Source organism: Anneissia japonica, unplaced genomic scaffold (assembly GCF_011630105.1).
Source record: "Anneissia japonica isolate Jap-2015-1 unplaced genomic scaffold, ASM1163010v1 scaffold287956_len95842_cov151, whole genome shotgun sequence".
NCBI lineage: Eukaryota > Metazoa > Echinodermata > Crinoidea > Comatulida > Comatulidae > Anneissia > Anneissia japonica.
This window is the reverse complement of record NW_022742663.1, coordinates 1,920-20,123: the sequence shown is the minus strand read 5'-3', so window position 1 is coordinate 20,123 and position 18,204 is coordinate 1,920. Positions and strand designations below refer to the sequence as shown.

General features: G+C 31.7%; 1 protein-coding gene across 1 annotated transcript; it reads right to left on the bottom strand.

Annotated features, from left to right (window-relative positions):
• Nucleotides 1–4,260: 4,260 nt before the first annotated feature.
• Nucleotides 4,261–17,977, bottom strand: LOC117119208. Its single transcript, XM_033264018.1, has 9 exons — nucleotides 17,841–17,977; nucleotides 15,755–15,847; nucleotides 14,783–15,307; nucleotides 14,191–14,235; nucleotides 13,756–13,800; nucleotides 13,122–13,166; nucleotides 8,929–8,976; nucleotides 8,328–8,372; nucleotides 4,261–6,218 (listed from the first exon to the last, which is right to left on the bottom strand). Exons 2-9 carry the CDS (start codon nucleotides 15,777–15,779, stop codon nucleotides 4,261–4,263), a joined length of 2,736 nt encoding a protein of 911 aa, XP_033119909.1. The 5' UTR covers nucleotides 15,780–15,847; nucleotides 17,841–17,977.
• Between the last annotated feature and the right edge of the window lie 227 nt (nucleotides 17,978–18,204).

Here is an 18,204-nt window from a genome sequence, read left to right as displayed (position 1 = left end):
TCTTAGGACCCAAAATTTGCTGTCATCTTCCCACAGCCCAAGAACACCACCATTTACAACCAATATAATACAGAAGAACCCTACTTTGAGACACCACCACGGGAACTATCTTGGTGTGTCAAATGGTCAAATCAATGCATATTCAACCCCTATTAAGGGAAACTGTATAGTACCACAAAAACTACAGCAGTCTCAAAAACAAACAAAAAACAAAAATCAACTTTATATTTTGACACTAATATAAAGCTCAATATTTTAAAAAAAGAATATTTGGTCATTAAATTCAGATCACGAAATGAACTTTGCATTGCAAATTACTGATATAAATTATTTATAATTCTAATGTAACTCATTTTTAGGTCAATAAAATAAAATTTCCTAATTTTGAAAACATTATACCAACACCCCTAATAAGGTTACAATTTCACACTTTTGTTTGTATCCCCTGAAGGTGTCCCCTTACTAGGGGTTCTACTCTATATTGAAGTACTCTACTGTAGTGCCTCGTAACAATATATTTTATAAAAATACTATTTAAGAAAATAATTACCTAAAGCAGCATTTCAATTTAATTTTCATCATTGGGTGATTTCCATCATTTTAATCTGACAGTGTTCATTCTAACATTGGTTGCTAGCACCTTTGTAACATTTTGAGTACATAATGGCCACTAATTTAGTTGGCAAAGTTAAAAAAAAATGATTTGTTTCGATGTTTTTACGGAATGAATTCAATTTTAACCTTTGATAGTTTGTTGCTTAAGACCCATTTAATAACTGATTTATATATTTTAATAGGCTCTAAAAATGAAAGAAAATTACACTACCAAGTAAGTTTGGGTCTAATATTTTCGTAACGGGGTCGGGTATATTTAATCATTTATAATACAGGCAGTAGTAATTGAGTAGGCCTATGTACTATTGTGTAACTTATTTAATCATTTATAATACAGGCAGTAGTAATTGAGTAGGCCTATGTACTACTGTGTAACTTATTTACTCATAATACAGACCTTAGCAATTGAGTAGGCCTATGTACTATTGTGTAACTTATTTAATTATTTATAATACAGACAGTAGTAACTGAGTAGGCCTTTATTTATAATACAGACAGTAGTAACAGAGTAGGCCTATGTACTATTGTATTTTTGGTACATTATAATATTTAATACATAACATTAATTGAATAGGCCAGTTTACTACAATATTTATTTAATCATTTATGGCTTAATAAATACAACAAGTTCATAAACTATGCAAATATTCACATTTAGCTTATTTATTTATTTACGAAAGTATAATACATACCTCAAGTATTGTAATACACGCCATCGTTTTTTTCGGTTTTATGTATTTACAGAATTATTTATAAAAGACAGTAGTAACTAAGTAGGCCTATGTACTATTGTGTAACTTATTTAATCATTTATGGTTTAATATTCACATTTGGCTTATTTATTTAATTATTTACAGAATAACTTATTTATGTACATGCTACAAGGTTTTGGAACACCCTTCTTTCAGTTACTAGAAACTAAAGTAACTTTAAGTCATTTAAAATGAAGGCTATTTTCTTTTATCTCAGTGGCGAGGCAGCAACGATCAAATATAATAACTGTATTTGGTAATTTTTTACGTCATAAAACCTCTTGTCTTGCCAAAGGATTAAGTTGCAGATTGTAAAAAGAAAAAATATAAAATATAAACAATCTTTTTAGTTCTTATGATACAATACGATTTATTGCTACTCTCCTTCCATTGGTACTCTTGTTTTTCATTGTTTTTTCGACATTTTGGCGGTTTACAGATAATTCACTTTGGTGTCGGGCTCCATCCAGCCCATTATTCTCTCTTAGCTAACCTGTCTTACTTATATCATTATGTTTCATTTGTATGAATATGCCCAAATTTATAATACATAAATAAATACTTAGAAAACCAAATGTTACTTTAAAGATTATTACCACTGATATAAAGTTACTTCCAACTGACTTTTCTACTAGAACACCACTCTCTAATAATATTCATTGTATCACCTGAGAGACTGCAATTACTCATGTACAGATGCTTCAGTTTAGGAGTAATAAATAAGAATGAAAACGAGGTCTAATCAATGTTACTGAGATTATTACTACTGATGTCAAGGTACTTTAATTCCAACTTGACTCCTCTACTTGAACACTTTCTAATCATATCAAATATAATATCACCAGACAAATGCAATTGCCCGGGTTAAGCTTATTCAGTGTAGGTGTAATAATAAAAAAGGATGCAAATGAAGAACCATCAATGTTACTGAGAATATTATTACTGATATCAAGCTCCCATAATTCCAACTTGACTCCTCTATTTGAACATTTTCTAATCATATCATTTATAATATCACCAGATAAAGTGCAATTGCTCAGGTTAAGCTTATTTAGTGCAGGTGTAATAATAAATAAGGATGGATATGAAGGACCATCAATGTTACTAAGATTATTACCACTGATATCAAGCTACAATAATTCCAACTTGACTCCTCTACTTGAACACTCTCTAATCATATCATTGATAATATCACCAGACAAAGTGCAATCCCTCAAGTTAAGCATATTCAGTTTAGGTGTAATAATAAATAAGGATGAAAATGAAGAACCATCAATGTTACTGAGATTATTACTACTGATATCAAGGTCCTCTAATTCCAACTTGACTTCTCTATTTGAACACTCTGTAATCATATCATTTATAATATCACCAGACAAAGTGCAATTGCTCAGGTAAAGCCAAATAAGTTTAGGTGTAATGAATAAGGATGAAAATGAAGAACCATCAATGTTACTGAGATTATTACTACTGATGTCAAGGTACGTTAATTCCAACTTGACTCCTCTACTTGAACACTCTGTAATCATATCATTGATAATATCACCAGACAAAGTGCAATCCCTCAAGTTAAGCATATTCAGTTTAGGTGTAATAATAAATAAGGATGAAAATGAAGAACCATCAATGTTACTGAGATTATTACTACTGATATCAAGATCCCATAATTCCAACTTGACTTCTCTATTTGAACACTCTGTAATCATATCATTGATAATATCACCAGACAAAGTGCAATCCCTCAAGTTAAGCATATTCAGTTTAGGTGTAATAAATAAGGATGAAAATGAAGAACCATCAATGTTACTGAGATTATTACTACTGATGTCAAGGTACGTTAATTCCAACTTGACTCCTCTACTTGAACACTCTGTAATCATATCATTGATAATATCACCAGACAAAGTGCAATCCCTCAAGTTAAGCATATTCAGTTTAGGTTTAATAATAAATAAGGATGAAAATGAAGAACCATCAATGTTACTGAGATTATTACTACTGATATCAAGGGTCCTTAATTTCAACTTGACTCCTCTACTTGAACACTCTCTAATCATATCATTTATAATAGCACCAGACAAAGTGCAATCCCTCAGGTCAAGAATTTCCTGTTCAGGTGTAATAAATAAGGATGCAAATAAAGAACCATCGATGTTACCAAGATTATTAGCACTGATAAGAAGTGTCTTCAATTTCAACTTGACTCCTCTACTTGAACACTCTCTAATCATATCATTTATAATATCACCAGACAAAGTGCAATTGCTCAGGTCAAGCCAATTAAGTTTAGGTGTAACAATAAATAAGGATGAAAATGAAGAACCATCAATGTTACTGAGATTATTATTACTGATATTAAGCTTCTTTAATTCGAACTTGACACCTCTACTTGAACACTCTCTAATCATATCATTGATAATATCACCAGACAAAGTGCAATCCCTCAAGTTAAGCATATTCAGTTTAGGTGTAATAATAAATAAGGATGAAAATGAAGAACCATCAATGTTACTGAGATTATTATTACTGATGCCAAGGTCCTCTAATTCCAACTTGACTCCTCTCCTTGAACACTCTCTAATCATATCATTTATAATATCACCAGACAAAGTGCAATTGCTCAGGTCAAGCTTATTCAGTTTAGGTGTAATAATAAATAAGGATGAAAATGAAGAACCATCAATGTTACTGAGATTATTACTACTGATATCAAGCTCCCATAATTCCAACTTGACTCCTCTACTTGAACACTCTCTAATCATATCATTGATAATATCACCAGACAAAGTGCAATTGCTCAGGTTAAGCTGATCCAGTTCAGGTGTAATGAATAAGGATGAAAATGAAGAACCATCAATGTTACTGAGATTATTATTACTGATATTAAGGTTCCTTAATTCGAACTTGACACCTCTACTTCTCTAATCACATTATTCATAGGAAATGAAGCGTCTAAATATAAATTTGTAAGTTGTGGTGCATTAGTAAACAGATGAACTATACATGAAGCTGTAGTTGTAAAATTATAGCATGTTATGTTATATTTGAAATTAAATTTCTGATATTCAGCTGTTAAGTATGAAATATCATCAGCAATACATATTCTACAAATTATTTCTCTATACAAATAGCCTTGCGTATGATTTGACACAGCAGCAATCATTATGTGGGCAAGCATTCTAAATTTATCTTCAGATGACATTCCTCTAAAAAAACGATCAATGTCAGTTACCACTTTTTCATTTAAACACTCATGTTCATATATATATCCAATTTTTCTCATAAGTTTTATGAAATCCTCATTTTGATTGAGCTTGACATTGGGAATGATGTAACTGATAAATGTTCTTACTGATTTACAAATGCCATAAATATGTGGCTTTATTTCTAAATCTGTCATGGTCATGTGATCAATAACTGCCTTTTCTACAGTATCCATGTGCTCTTCTTTTACAAATTCTAAATATGTCATTAAAGAATGATATGCTGAGATATCATTAGTTATCCAATGACTCAAAAATATGCCAGACTTGGCACCCAGGAATCCAATTGTAAACACCCTTGCCATGTGAAAATTTTCACTTCTTCTTATCATTTGCCATTCATTATCAGCCAATGGCTTAAGCAGCATTTCCATGCCCTTTGAACACTCATTCTCCAACATTTCTGTCTGACATAGTTTATATAAGTAAAACCCTACTAATGACTCTACTATCAACTTGTGAGGAGTTGTAAAAATCTCTTCAAAATCAGATTTCTGATTTGGTGTATCTTCATACACAAATCCCAGTTTTAAAGCCAGTGCAACCATTTCTTGTGGTCCTTTCAAATCTCTTTTGTTAATTGAAAGTTGGTTTTTCTTTAAGCTTTTACAGAAACACTTTCCTAACAGAAGCATTGCCTTTACAAACTTCTTTGGAGTATTTTCAAATACTGAGATTTTTTTCTCTTTAGCTGCTTGTTTGTCAATGAAACGATTCAAGATGCATCTAAAAATATCTTTAAAGAGGTCAGCTTTGTCAGCTGGAAGGTGTTTCTTTTCTTCCCATGTGATACATACTAACAGAAGCAACATTGGATTCTTACACATATCACGTACTACCATATTATAGGATAACTCCTCAATTAGCAAGTCTCCTAATTCAGTTTTTTTAAAGAAAGCAAAATGTTTCTTAATGTATTTTTCAATATGAACACTATCAAATCCCTTTACTTTCACATGTACGTTGCTATATTTAATGAACTCATTGAGGTTTTCAGATCGTGATGTAAGTATCACTTTACATTTGTACATTTTTTCATTTTTGAAAATGCTTATTGGACTCCCACTACCATCTTTCAATTCATCTAATCCATCCAATAACAATACGATATCACTGTGTTTTTGAATAAATCGTTTTATTAATATAGGATTATGAGAAAAACCTGTTTCAAGATGAAAATCCTCAGGGTCTATTTGTTTCAAAATAGCATCCAAAATAGTTTCACCTACATCAATATCTCTTATGCTGACAAGAAACACTATTTTACCTTTGAACATTTCATCTGATTGCTCTGTGGACCATTCGTATGCTACATACCTGAGGAGGGTTGATTTGCCGATACCACCCTCACCTTCTATTAGAACTTTACATGCAGGTGTTGATTTTATAATATCTAAAACATCCTTCAAAGTTGTTGGCTTGGCATCTTCCTTCACTTGGTTTTTGCCTTCTTTGAGTAGGTCGAGGTCAGTGAACATGTCAGCAATGTCTAAATGGTATGCAGTATTCCAAGTTGCTGGTGTAAACCATCTGCCAGTGCTGCACACTCTCTGTTGTCTACTTAGTAGATATTCTCTAATAACCTTGTCTGTAAAAAAGATGTTTACATAAAATGTTAATCAACGTGTGACTTCAACTGGAATGGAGCTCAATAACTGCAGTAAAATCTTTATTTATGAGTTTTATGAGTACAGTAGAACGTCAATTTTACGCATGGTACGGGATTTAGGGTGTACGTAAATCTGGGGATTCGTAAAATTATGTTTTATGAGTACAGATCAGATTTCTATTATGCATTTTAAGTCAATTTCATTCCACACAAAGCACAGGTCTTCATTGCAATGTTTTATATTAAATACAGTGAAGAAAGACAAACAGAAAATGAAATATGTAATCGTCAAAGATAATAATAATTATTATAAAAATAGTATGTAGCAAAGAGGAGAATAAAACAAAAATATCAATTATTAACAGGTTACAAGCTGCCAAGTCAAAAGGGTCCACAAAACATTTTGTGGTGTCCGCTAGATTTATAGACCAATTTTTCACGATTCCATTATTTTGTTTATCTTACAACAGTGTGACATACACAGAATAATTGGGGCAAGGGGGCCTTTAAATTTACAAAATTAAAAATAAATGTAGGATAAAAGAAAATTACATTCAAATTTTGAGTCTAACAGTGCCATTTCTGTCCATCTAAAGAAGTATCATAGACATAACAATTGATGCACTTCTATGGTGAATCATCTTCTATCTATAATCTTATTTGTGGAATATGATATGATATTTAATTATAAATGATTATAATGATAATAATCATAATATCTACTCAACAATTTAATAATTATACTGTACCTACATCTATGTTATTAAGCAGTGGTGAATTTAGGGGAGGGGGATGAATAGCATGTCTAGCCTTCATTCTCCAAAAAAAAATTCCCAAATTTTAGAGCTCTAAAGTTTGGGGCTAGGCTAGGCTTTCTTCCAAGGCTAGCTAGGCCCTAGACAAAACATGATGCAGACCTGTTGTCTACCTTTTTTATTGTCAACATTCCGTTTTGTTGCATGTAAAAAGTCAGACAGAATACTTCTTGACAATAACCATGAATGAAAAGTGAAATCATGGAACCCACAGACAGACACGAAGCATGGGGTTAATAATAGTTTTCATAATATTGTAGATGCAATTAAAAGGTTGCAAACTGATACATTACAATCAAAATATCCTTTTATCCTCTTTCTGCAAAACTGTTTTGTAAGATATCAATTTATCGCGTTTCTAGAACACATATCAAGCGCCATGAGCATCTTGTTTGATGGATAGCGGCGCTATACAGATATACACTATTATTATTATTTTATTATTATTATTATTATTATTATTATTATTATTATTATTATTATTATTATTATTATAAATACAGTACTTTGAGGCTATTGCCTACCAAATACAAAAAAACCATACAACATGATGAGTAGGCTAATTCCATGTAGAATCAAACTACAGGTGCTGCACTTCAATAAAGATCTGTTTAGCTCCAGTTTCAACGCGCATTTAATTTTTAGTTTTCATAATAAATAGCCTTATGGTAATATAGTTATTATAAAAAATGATGATATCATTTATGAAAAGGTGGATATTTTCTGTTTGATAGATTTATGTTATAGGCCTGTGCAGAAATTCAACTTATAAAGTCAAGATTTGCTTAAAAAAAAATATTGTGTATTGAATTTAATGCCTCTTTCATTGGTAAATTGCAGAACTACTGGTTTCCCTACAAATGGCCGTAACAGTTTTTCAGCAAATGATAAATTTTGGAGTGAGAGTAGAGTTGGAGAATTTGTATGAATGTTCATTTTCCTCATATGTTGTAGGCATAGGTCTATGTCATAAAATACTTGCATGACGAGAAAATTGACAAAACGACAAAAAAATGTCTTAACCGACAAACCCCCACCCCCTGCTCGGTGCCTTGCACCTCAAGTGGCCTCCCCTTAATAAATCTTAGATTATTAATCTCTTATTTCTCCTGTATGCTGTTGTTTTATTAAGACCCAAGTTGTATGCACATAATAATATTTTTATATAATCTTAATTCAGCAAGTTAAATTCCATCACGTTTGTAGTCTTGTGGTAAAATAAAATTAAATGTCAAGTAAAAAATAATAATAATAAAGAATGACTTTGTATTACCTTCATCACAAAGACCAGAAGAGTCTGAAGATATGCTTGGAATGCCTGTGAATTAAATTTGAGTAAGAAAATATCCTGTAAACATGATGAAGTTTTATACTAGTTTTTAATGGTTTAGTATAATATTCTGTGCAAGAATAACATTTAAATTGGAGGATTTTTGTATGTATCTTGTGAGGTTACTGTATGTTAGGTCACTATAGTAAACACACAGAAAGCACAACGCTTATAAATTTCAGATTAGATTTTTTATTCATATTCACAACCTGCACTGACCGGTGTATGGTGAGAATGGCCCCGGAAAAAATGGCCCCCAGGGGTTTATTTAAGAGCCGGCGGCCGGCGCATTCGATCGGTTACTACAATGTTTTCGCCGGCTACTTCAATCAATGCTGTAAAAATTAATACAAAAACCACCAATATAAATAGCGAAACAGGCCTGTAAAGAACATTATTTACCTACACGAAGTTAATTTGTAATAGTAAACTATCATTATTATTATTAATACCATATTATTATCAAAATTCATAATGAAACAATAATAAAAAATATTAAAATCATTAAATAGATGATGAATTGAAAAAAATGTAGCATTACTACCTTTACCACTTCCTTGTTCTGAGTTTGAAGATGCATTACCAATGGTTTCTGAAATTAAAATTACACCTTCATGAATTGGTATTTTCATTTTTATATTGGGTATGAAGCACATAGATGCTTTTAGCTATTAACCCGCAGAAAACACAATAATAGCACTTACATTTTTGTAATTCAGCCCAAAAATAATGGGGTGAAATTTTGTTTAAATTGTAAATTATTTGCAATAACTATATTTATAACTGCTTTCATTGGAGGGGGACCCGTATAATACAAATTGAAATTTTATTTACTTTTGAGAGTTGTTGATTGTGATTTCAATGTGAATTTTGCCCAAAATCTTGAACTTGGTGTCATTTCAATTGTGAAATAATTAAATAACTATTTTTATAATGGAATGAATTTGAAATTCAATTTATATTTAATAGGTTTGAAATATGTCAAAACTTTTATTCATTTTTTTTTAAATGTTCAATTTAAAAAAAAAATTTCAATTGTATATATATTTGGCCAAATAAAAAATTAATTTCTGGGCCAAGTCCGATGAACCTAAAATGTTCGAAATTTAGAGTTAGTATTTTTTTTTTACAACAAAAATATTTTTTCAATGAAGCAAAAAAGGCTGGAAAAGGCCTATCTTGCGACGGTAGGCGATTGAACAGTGTTATGCTATCGTTCTGCTCTTCAATACAAATTTATAATGGTCTTTGCATTTTCTAATTTTTAGGCATAAACTGACCTACCCATTTTTTTATTTTCCCAAAATGTGGTCAACACAATTTATTTTTTGTGAACTGATGATAATTATTGGTATTGACAATAGCAATAAGAATTAAATTGTTTTTATTTATTTTTTCAATGTGATTTTATGGGTGAATTTGGTAACATTTTAATTTAAAATAATATTTTGTTATAATTGAATAAATTTGAAAATCCATTTTATATTTATTATGTTTATGTAATAATTAAATAGTTTAATAAAATAAACTTTGAATTAAGATTACATCTAGGTTTCTTTATAGTTTATTTTTATTGCAATGTAATATATGTATGTTATTATTGTAATATCCTTTACATTTAATTTAATGATGATTTTAAGATTGAAATGATAATGATAATGATGTTAAGACTGAAATTAATGTACATAAAATAACTACATTTTCTTTTAAAATCGATACAATTTTATTGTTTTAAATTGGACATTTTGATTATGGCGAGTATTGTTACTTTTACAATTTATATACAAATATAATTCACATGTAATTAATGGGCCAGCTGCATTCTTTTAAAATTTATAGTTTCCATTATTTCACCTTTGGCTTGGCACTTTTTCTTAAACTGATATAATTTTTTACATGTTTTAAATGTATTGAAATTGTCCATCAGGTTATGTACGAATTAGCCACTGCCTTTAAAATACATGCCTACCTGGGGATGGTCTTTGAAGGCTTTGCATCGGGTGTTTACACTGCACAGGTAATCTCAACGAATTGGCCATCGACTGGTTCCGGACCAGTATCTGTGCTTGGGGCTGCTGCAGCTGTTGAGGCAGGATCAAGTGTCTTGCTGGTGGGGGTTGCTGCCGATGACCAAACATTGCACTTTCTCCCATACCAGTTGCTGATCCACCATATCCTAGCAAAAGACAAATTTCTTAATTTTAAAGAACATATTTCTGATTAAATAAGATGGTTAAAATGAGAGCTGGAATTTTATTTAGGTAAGAGCACTGTGTTCCTGACGAGACATTAAATATGCTATGTAAATTCCTTTATTAAACTTGCTTTGATTTATGGTATTGGATGTATGCGATAGTATATTATTTGAAACAATTATAATGTTCTCAAAACATGTATGCCAGATGCATTACATTTTCCAGTTTTAGAGCTCATTCTCATTTATTTTTTATATATTTAAGCTGTATACTATAACTATAGCTCACCACTTAAGCATTGATAAAGAGAGCACAAGCTATTAAAATATCACTTTTATTATATTCTATTAAAATTGTGTTCCGCAAGTCAATCTTCGATGATTGTACGTCATCTTCTCTATGTTTATGCATTTTATTTTAATTGGGGCACACATGCAACTCCACTCTTCAATATAGGCCTATAGTTTACCACATAGTCTATCGGAATATTTTAAGAACTATTTATAGAGCAAGATTAAATGATAATTTTAATCTATCCATACTCAGACATAAAACTAATTTAGGCAAATTTGAAATTAAACCTATGGAGTTTTTTACTTACTGATTTAAAAGAGATCACTTCAAGAAATGTTTTTGTTTCAAAACTTAAAACCTTTTCTTTGTTATCAGAGTATCGGGGCTATAGCTTGGTCTTTTTTATATTTTATTATTTAATTAATTATTGAATTGTATTGTTTAGGAGTAGGAGTTATGGAGTAGTTAAGAAAGTTTGATTAAGAAAAATCAATTTCTTGGATCCTATATTGTAATTCATACCATGTTGTATCAGGTATGTTGCAAAGAAAATTACAAAAAGATACGATATACAGCCAAGTATATGAATTGACTTGATTCTCCAATTTACTGTACTACATGTGTAGCAAAACCTACTATGGGTATTAAACATTTGTACAATACTTTTTTTCATCTCAACTTTAACATGTTATTTCACAATTGAATGCAGATCAGTTACAAAATGGAAAGCAATAAAAAATGCTTGAAAAATAAAATCATACAACAAAAATACTAAAACATAAAGATTCATTTTACTATTATAAGTTGTAACCATGTGATGAAAAGTTAGTCATTCTTTTCCCTTCCGATAAATCTAAAATATGAATTGATATTCACATCGTGCCTGCAAAAAATTGATATATTGCTTAAGTTTTTGAGACCAGTAGGTTTTGAACCCCACACACTTTTATTGAGTGCATCAGTATTGCACTGTGTCCATAGGCTTGGGAATAAGCGTAATTATAATATAGATAATATCAAGTAAAATATACTGCTATAACTTACTCTGAGAAATGTGTAACATGTTGAAGGGTGTGTTTATGAGGTACATGTGTACTACTACCACTTACCTAAGCTGATATAGTGTAGCTCTCCTATTTGACCAAATAACATTAGACCATATGGATTGGAGTTTTCTTTAATTTTTGTGACCAAGTAACCCTGCTCTGTGCTTTTTCTCTGACTCGTCACAATGTAAAAGTTGTGATTTAATATTCGTGACAGCCCACGTACGGCTACTTCATCAACAAAAGTACCACCTTTACTCAAATCATCTAGATATTTGTCATCTATAAGGCTGGTCAATGGGTCTTTTTCATCCTGAAAACAAATTTAAAAATTGTATAATTTTCACAATATATAAAATAAAAATACTATGATTTATGGATAATACTATGGAATAAATTGCACTCACCAAATGTCGCAAGTAGTCTACTAAATCAGCCCTGAGTTGTGCAGTAGATCGATTTGGTAAACACAACCTCTCAAACTGATCTTGGATGCAGTATAAAAAACAGTTCCCATCCCCATGAACATTCTTTCTTATAAACATGTTTGACAGTCTTATATTATCTTTCAAACGGTTATAAAAAGAAGTGTATGTTTCATCATCTTTTCCATAGACCACTGTCCTATTCACTGAGAAGAAAATTATGACAAAAAATGTTACATCTTCTATTTAAATTTTCAGAGTATACGCTATCAAGTTTGGTGCTGGCTTTAAATGTTGGATGAGTCAGTGGGGTGGCGACTTAATTTTCAACCTCCTACAATTTTGCGGAACAGTTAACTGCTGGAGAAAGAAGTGTACAATATTGGAGTACTTGCATTCTTGCAGGAATTAGTGGCAAAAACTAAATTTGAAACTATGTTTTATTTTGCTTATACAAAACTGAACTGTAAAATTACTAGTTCAGTTACATGTACATAAGCGACATCATACCATACAAGTTGATTTAGATTAGCACATCTCCACAGAAAGAGTAAAAGTAAAGATTTGCAGATCATGAAAGCAAATAGCATACTTGTAACAATGTTTTTTCAAATTTTTTGGTTAAAAATGAAGGAGCTACCATAGCTACTGTCGGTAATGATGAATATTTATTAACTTACTTTATCAAACATATTTTTTTAGAGCAAATTATTTGAATACATTTTAAATATAAATGTCAAGCGTAATACGCTGTATCATTTAGCACCCAGTACATACCTTCATTTGATTTTGGTTGTTTTGATGTTGATGGTTCTTCATTACCTGTACAAAAAAACAAGAATGAGATTATTGCATAGAACTGATTGTCATTCAGGGCTTAATATCTGGTATTGTATTGGATTAATTTGCAAAATGTAGATTTGTTGTTTTTTTATTTGGGTCTTCCAAGATTCAGCAGTGGATTTTCATAGTTCAGTCACATAAGCCACATCGTACAAGTTGATTGGTGATTGACAAGATTTGCAAATCATGAAACTCATTCTTTAAAAAAAACAATAGAATGCAACACAAATTTTGTTACTAACTTTTAGTTAAGAATGAAGGAGCTACCATAACTACTGTCGGTAATGAATATTTAATATTAACTTACTTTATCACACATATTTTTTTAGTTCAACTGCAGTACCGCTAATGAACACAAAGTTAAACCAAGGCAATATAAATACAGCCCAGGTTTGAATGCAAACAGTGGAACACGAGCTATGCGCCTACTCAATATATACACAAACATACAATATATAATATTATTTAATGTAATACAATATATAATATTATTTAATCAAACATCATTTCTAGAGAGATGAATTTCAAATATCTAGTCTAATATGCTGTATCAGCACCCAGTACATACTTTCATTTAACTTTGGTCGTTTTGATGTTGATGGTTCTTCAATACCTGTATAAAACCAGAAATTCAGAATGTGAACATTAGCAGCATAGTTACACAAGAACACAACAAACACAGCACAGTAGTCTGAATATAACAGCCAAGCTATAAGTATGAGGTAATGAGGATAGTGGTCTGGTAGGCCCTACAGGAATCATCATCATTTGGGTCCACTACCGGATTTGTTTGTCTTAAGTACTGTAGATCCGTTTTTTAAGGTCCAAAAATCGGGCAGTGGAATTCAACTGATCACAAAGCAAGGCACGTCTAGAGTGACATGACAAGTACAGTATACATTAGTCACATTCATGTTAGCTATATTTAATTATGATGCCACAAATTGGGCAATTTCAAATATTATTGTCAAGTAAATCATACAGTTTAGCACCCAGTACATACCTTCATTTATCATTGGTCGTTTTGATGTTGATACATCTCGGTTATCTGTACAAAAAACCAAACATTGAGAATGTGAACAGCATATAGTAACTACAGTAAAACACAGCGCAACTGCCTTTACCTGTATATAAAAACTAAAATACGAGTTTGAGCTGAGGCAAGAGGGCCATTAGGCATTTATTTACTCGAAAAATTTTAGTACTGAGGATCAGGTACATTATTCATTGTCATTCATGTCTAACCGTTCCATACTGAATCCTTTGTTTACAATAATGGAATACTTTATATTATGATGCCACAAATTGAGCAATTTCAGTCACGAAAAACTTTTAGCACTCATTCCACTTTCATGTTATGAAATCTGTTTGAAAGGTTGAATAAATGTGTAGATTTTCATGTTTCTTACAGTCTTCCTATTGTTTTGAATGAGGTATATATTATGTAACTGAATAATAAATTATAAAATTATTTAACTTCTCCTTTAAAAAATAATAATAATAATAATAGTGTAGTTTTATATAGCGCACATATCCATCTAATATAAGATGCTCAAGGCACTTGATATGTGGACTAGGAATTTAGCCAACCATACCTTCAAGTAATGCTTTCACAGCCAAGTAACTTGGTAATCCTTCAATAAAATTGTAAATCTTTTCTTCACAAAGCTCCTTCCTTTGCTCTAGATCCAGAATCAATTGCCAGCTATCATCATAATTCTTTAACACCGGCATGTTATATCGTACATCAAGCGCCACTATATCATCTTCAGTCAGTTGCATTCCTAGCTTTAACAAGAATTGTCTGTACCATGTAAATGTAGACACTTCATGTTCCCTGATTCTTTGTAAAGGTGGAAGTGCAATTCTGGAGTTGAAGCCAAATTGTCCAGTAACTTTTATTGTGTCATACAGGATAGTAAGATTTGTTTGACTCAAATTCCCAGAACCAATTAACATACTTAGCAAGGGCATCACCTTAGTAGCCTCACTTAACTTACTATAAATGGGAACATGATCTCTGTTGTTGTACAAAACTTTCAGCATATTGACATGTCCAAGTCCATCATACCATCTTGAAAAATCCACCAACAACTGGCTGAAATTTCTTGCTGTAATTTCTATGATATATAGGTTGTGATAGGTAATTAATAAGTACAATGCTTCTTATTAATTAGTCATAAAAAATACAAAAATGTACTGTTGATATAATTTCTAATGAGCAATAAATCTTATACACATCTAGATGTGTATAAGAGACAGATACAAATGCTTGCGGTGTACACATAGTTCTTAAAAGAAATGTTGTTTGAGAAAATCTCGGAGATATTCTCAACCAACAACAACAGTTCTTTTCTATCAAGCACTAATATAGGTAGGACTATAATTGTTATCACCTGAATTAATTTCACTTTTATTCTGATTTAAAAATGATTCTTCTGCGAAACAGACTAATTAAAGGATAAAATAGGAGCAGAAGAGGATGTCTAGGACTAGGACAATATTAAAGTTTAAGTCACTTGAAAATTGTCAGATAGGCAAACATCAACAATGATAAATATATTTACCTATTTCCTCCATCCTTTTTAACATGTACTCTACCTCTCACAGCAATTTATTAAATACTTGTAATCAAACTGTTGAGATTCACAAATTTTCCACTAAAAAATGCAATGGAAATGGAGATATTAATTACTTATTTCAAAATAGCTGATCGATACATTTCCTGTTGATTTCAGTATACTTGGTACAGTAGGCACATCGAGGTTTCCAGACTCCACAACATTCACAGAAGCCTTTGTCAAGAGAGGCTATTCAGTGGTAGTTTTAGTGTGGCTTTGACCAGCTAACTTCAACTTTCAATTTAGAACAACTGAATGTGTTAAACTGAGTAAAACACACATTGTTTATGAAATACCTATTTTCATTAATTTAGACCTAAACCTAGTACATGGGGCTTGCCATACCACAACCAGCATCAGAATTGGTATGAGGGGCCCTGACATATATTTAGTAAAAAAAAGAAAATATTATATAAACTATAATAGCATAGTTTAATTCAATCGGGCCCCGACAGTTTTAAACATTGAATACACTGTCCTGGCATTATCATACAGAAACCGCAATTGCTCAGGAGTCATGTAAACGATCGCTGTAGTTTTTTGTTTATGTTGGGCTTTGTCTTGCGAACCACACATGACCTTTTAATTTACTTACACCAACATACAGTACATACCGTAAAATCTCGAACTGAAGCCCAATGGCCTTAATCTTCTGATGAAGCACATATTAAATTGAATTTTCAAAAAATTAGCATCGAGAAGAACAAGATTGGTTTATACAGTAGTTTAGATGATTTAAATACAATCCATGATACAGATTGATGTTAAATTGGAATTATTTATTGTTTTATAGTTGAAAAGAAGCCTCTCCCCCTCCACTTTACTTTGCAAAAGTTGCCTCAAAAAGAAGCCCATCCAAAGTTTATAAAAAAAAAAAAAAAGAACTCAATAATTCAAGGTTTTACGGTAGGCTTACAATAGGCCTACACCAGTTCCGAAAGTTGGCCTATGTAATCTATGTTGGTTTTGTCATAAAATTTTCTGAAATGCTTCATCAGTCATGGACGATTCTATGTTCTCTGACAACGCAGCTCTGAGTGCGAGGGGGAGAAGTCCCATCAGACCCCACCAGGGGCTTTCACTCCTGTACCCCAACAGGGCCCTACACAGCTCCCTGCCCCTCCCCCACTTGTTTGTTCGCTCCGCTGCCAAACTTAATAAAGCTCACTTTGCTCACTTATTTTTGGCCATACAGTATAACATACCACCAGGGCCCTACAAACTCTGCGACGCCACTGATACAAGATCAGATGAACCACAAAGATTCAACGAGATACACCCTAAAATATGAACCACAAAGATTTAACAAGATACACCCTAAAAATTATGAGAACAGGGTGGGAGTGGAGGACATGTTATCTCTTGCTTCCTGTTTCCCATAAAACCAAATAAAAGTTCTCGTTTAATCTTTTCATTTTATTTCTCAATCTCGCTTCGTGATTCTATGAGATTTAAAAGCTCATCCGATCTCATATTACAGTGTATCTATTTGATCTAATAATAATAATGTAATATTTACATTATTATTACTACAAAAATACAACTTTACTAGAAAGAAATTATACAATTTAAGCATCAGTTATATTTTAGGAAATTTTTTTTTTTTTCCACATCAATTACCTGAGCCTGTAGGCCTAAATTTGTCCCTTTTCATGTTCTGAAATTAGCAGAAACGTAATTACCGCATATATTTTTAAAACATCAGCCCTTTTTCACGAATCGGTGGAAACATTTTTTGGATACGACGCCCCGTTATGGAGTTATAATTTTTTTAACAACATGATGTCAGAAAATCAGCCCAAAAGCTTATCTTATTTCTGTTGGTTACGCACCGCTGATTCGCAATGTTTGTCATCACTTCAAGATGTCTACCGATTCGTGAAAAAGGCGTATATAGTTATTGGAGGCCTCCTGCTGCTACTATAGGCTAGGCACTAACTACAGCCTGGTGTGTGGTAGTAGCAGATGTTCTATTTTACCAATACTAGCCTACCTAATTGAAAAAATCGAAAATATATTAGACAAAAAATACCTTGATCTAACTTTACATATGATGGTGATTCCATAATGATGATAGCTATAATAAGTACTGTAAATATTTTTTTGGAGATTCATCATCAAATAAGCTCACACACCACATACCCACCCAAAACAACCAGAAAGAACTTATACTGTACCAGGAAGAACTTATACCAGGAAGAACCTACTTTCAGGGTTGCCAGATAGTCAAGAGGCTTCAAGGCCAAGCAAACACCATCTATTATGGCCAAATTCGGCCAAACTTTTTTTCGATATTGGCCAAAATTCAGCCAGTAGATTTCGAACGGATTAGTTTAAAATATAGCGGGTAATGTCAGTTAAAAAAAAAGTTAAAAAATGTTGCACTGTTTTTGTTT

What these genes read in the sequence shown, in the direction of transcription:
- LOC117119208 (XM_033264018.1), bottom strand. Translation starts at nt 15,779, where the DNA reads ATGTTAAAAAGGATGGAGGAAATAG. An exon ending in ACGACCAAAGTTAAATGAAA is followed by an intron (nt 13,167 to 13,755) that starts GTATGTACTGGG and finishes TTTTTTGTACAG; the next exon opens with GTAATGAAGAACCATCAACA. An exon ending in AGAACAAGGAAGTGGTAAAG is followed by an intron (nt 8,373 to 8,928) that starts GTAGTAATGCTA and finishes TTTAATTCACAG; the next exon opens with GCATTCCAAGCATATCTTCA.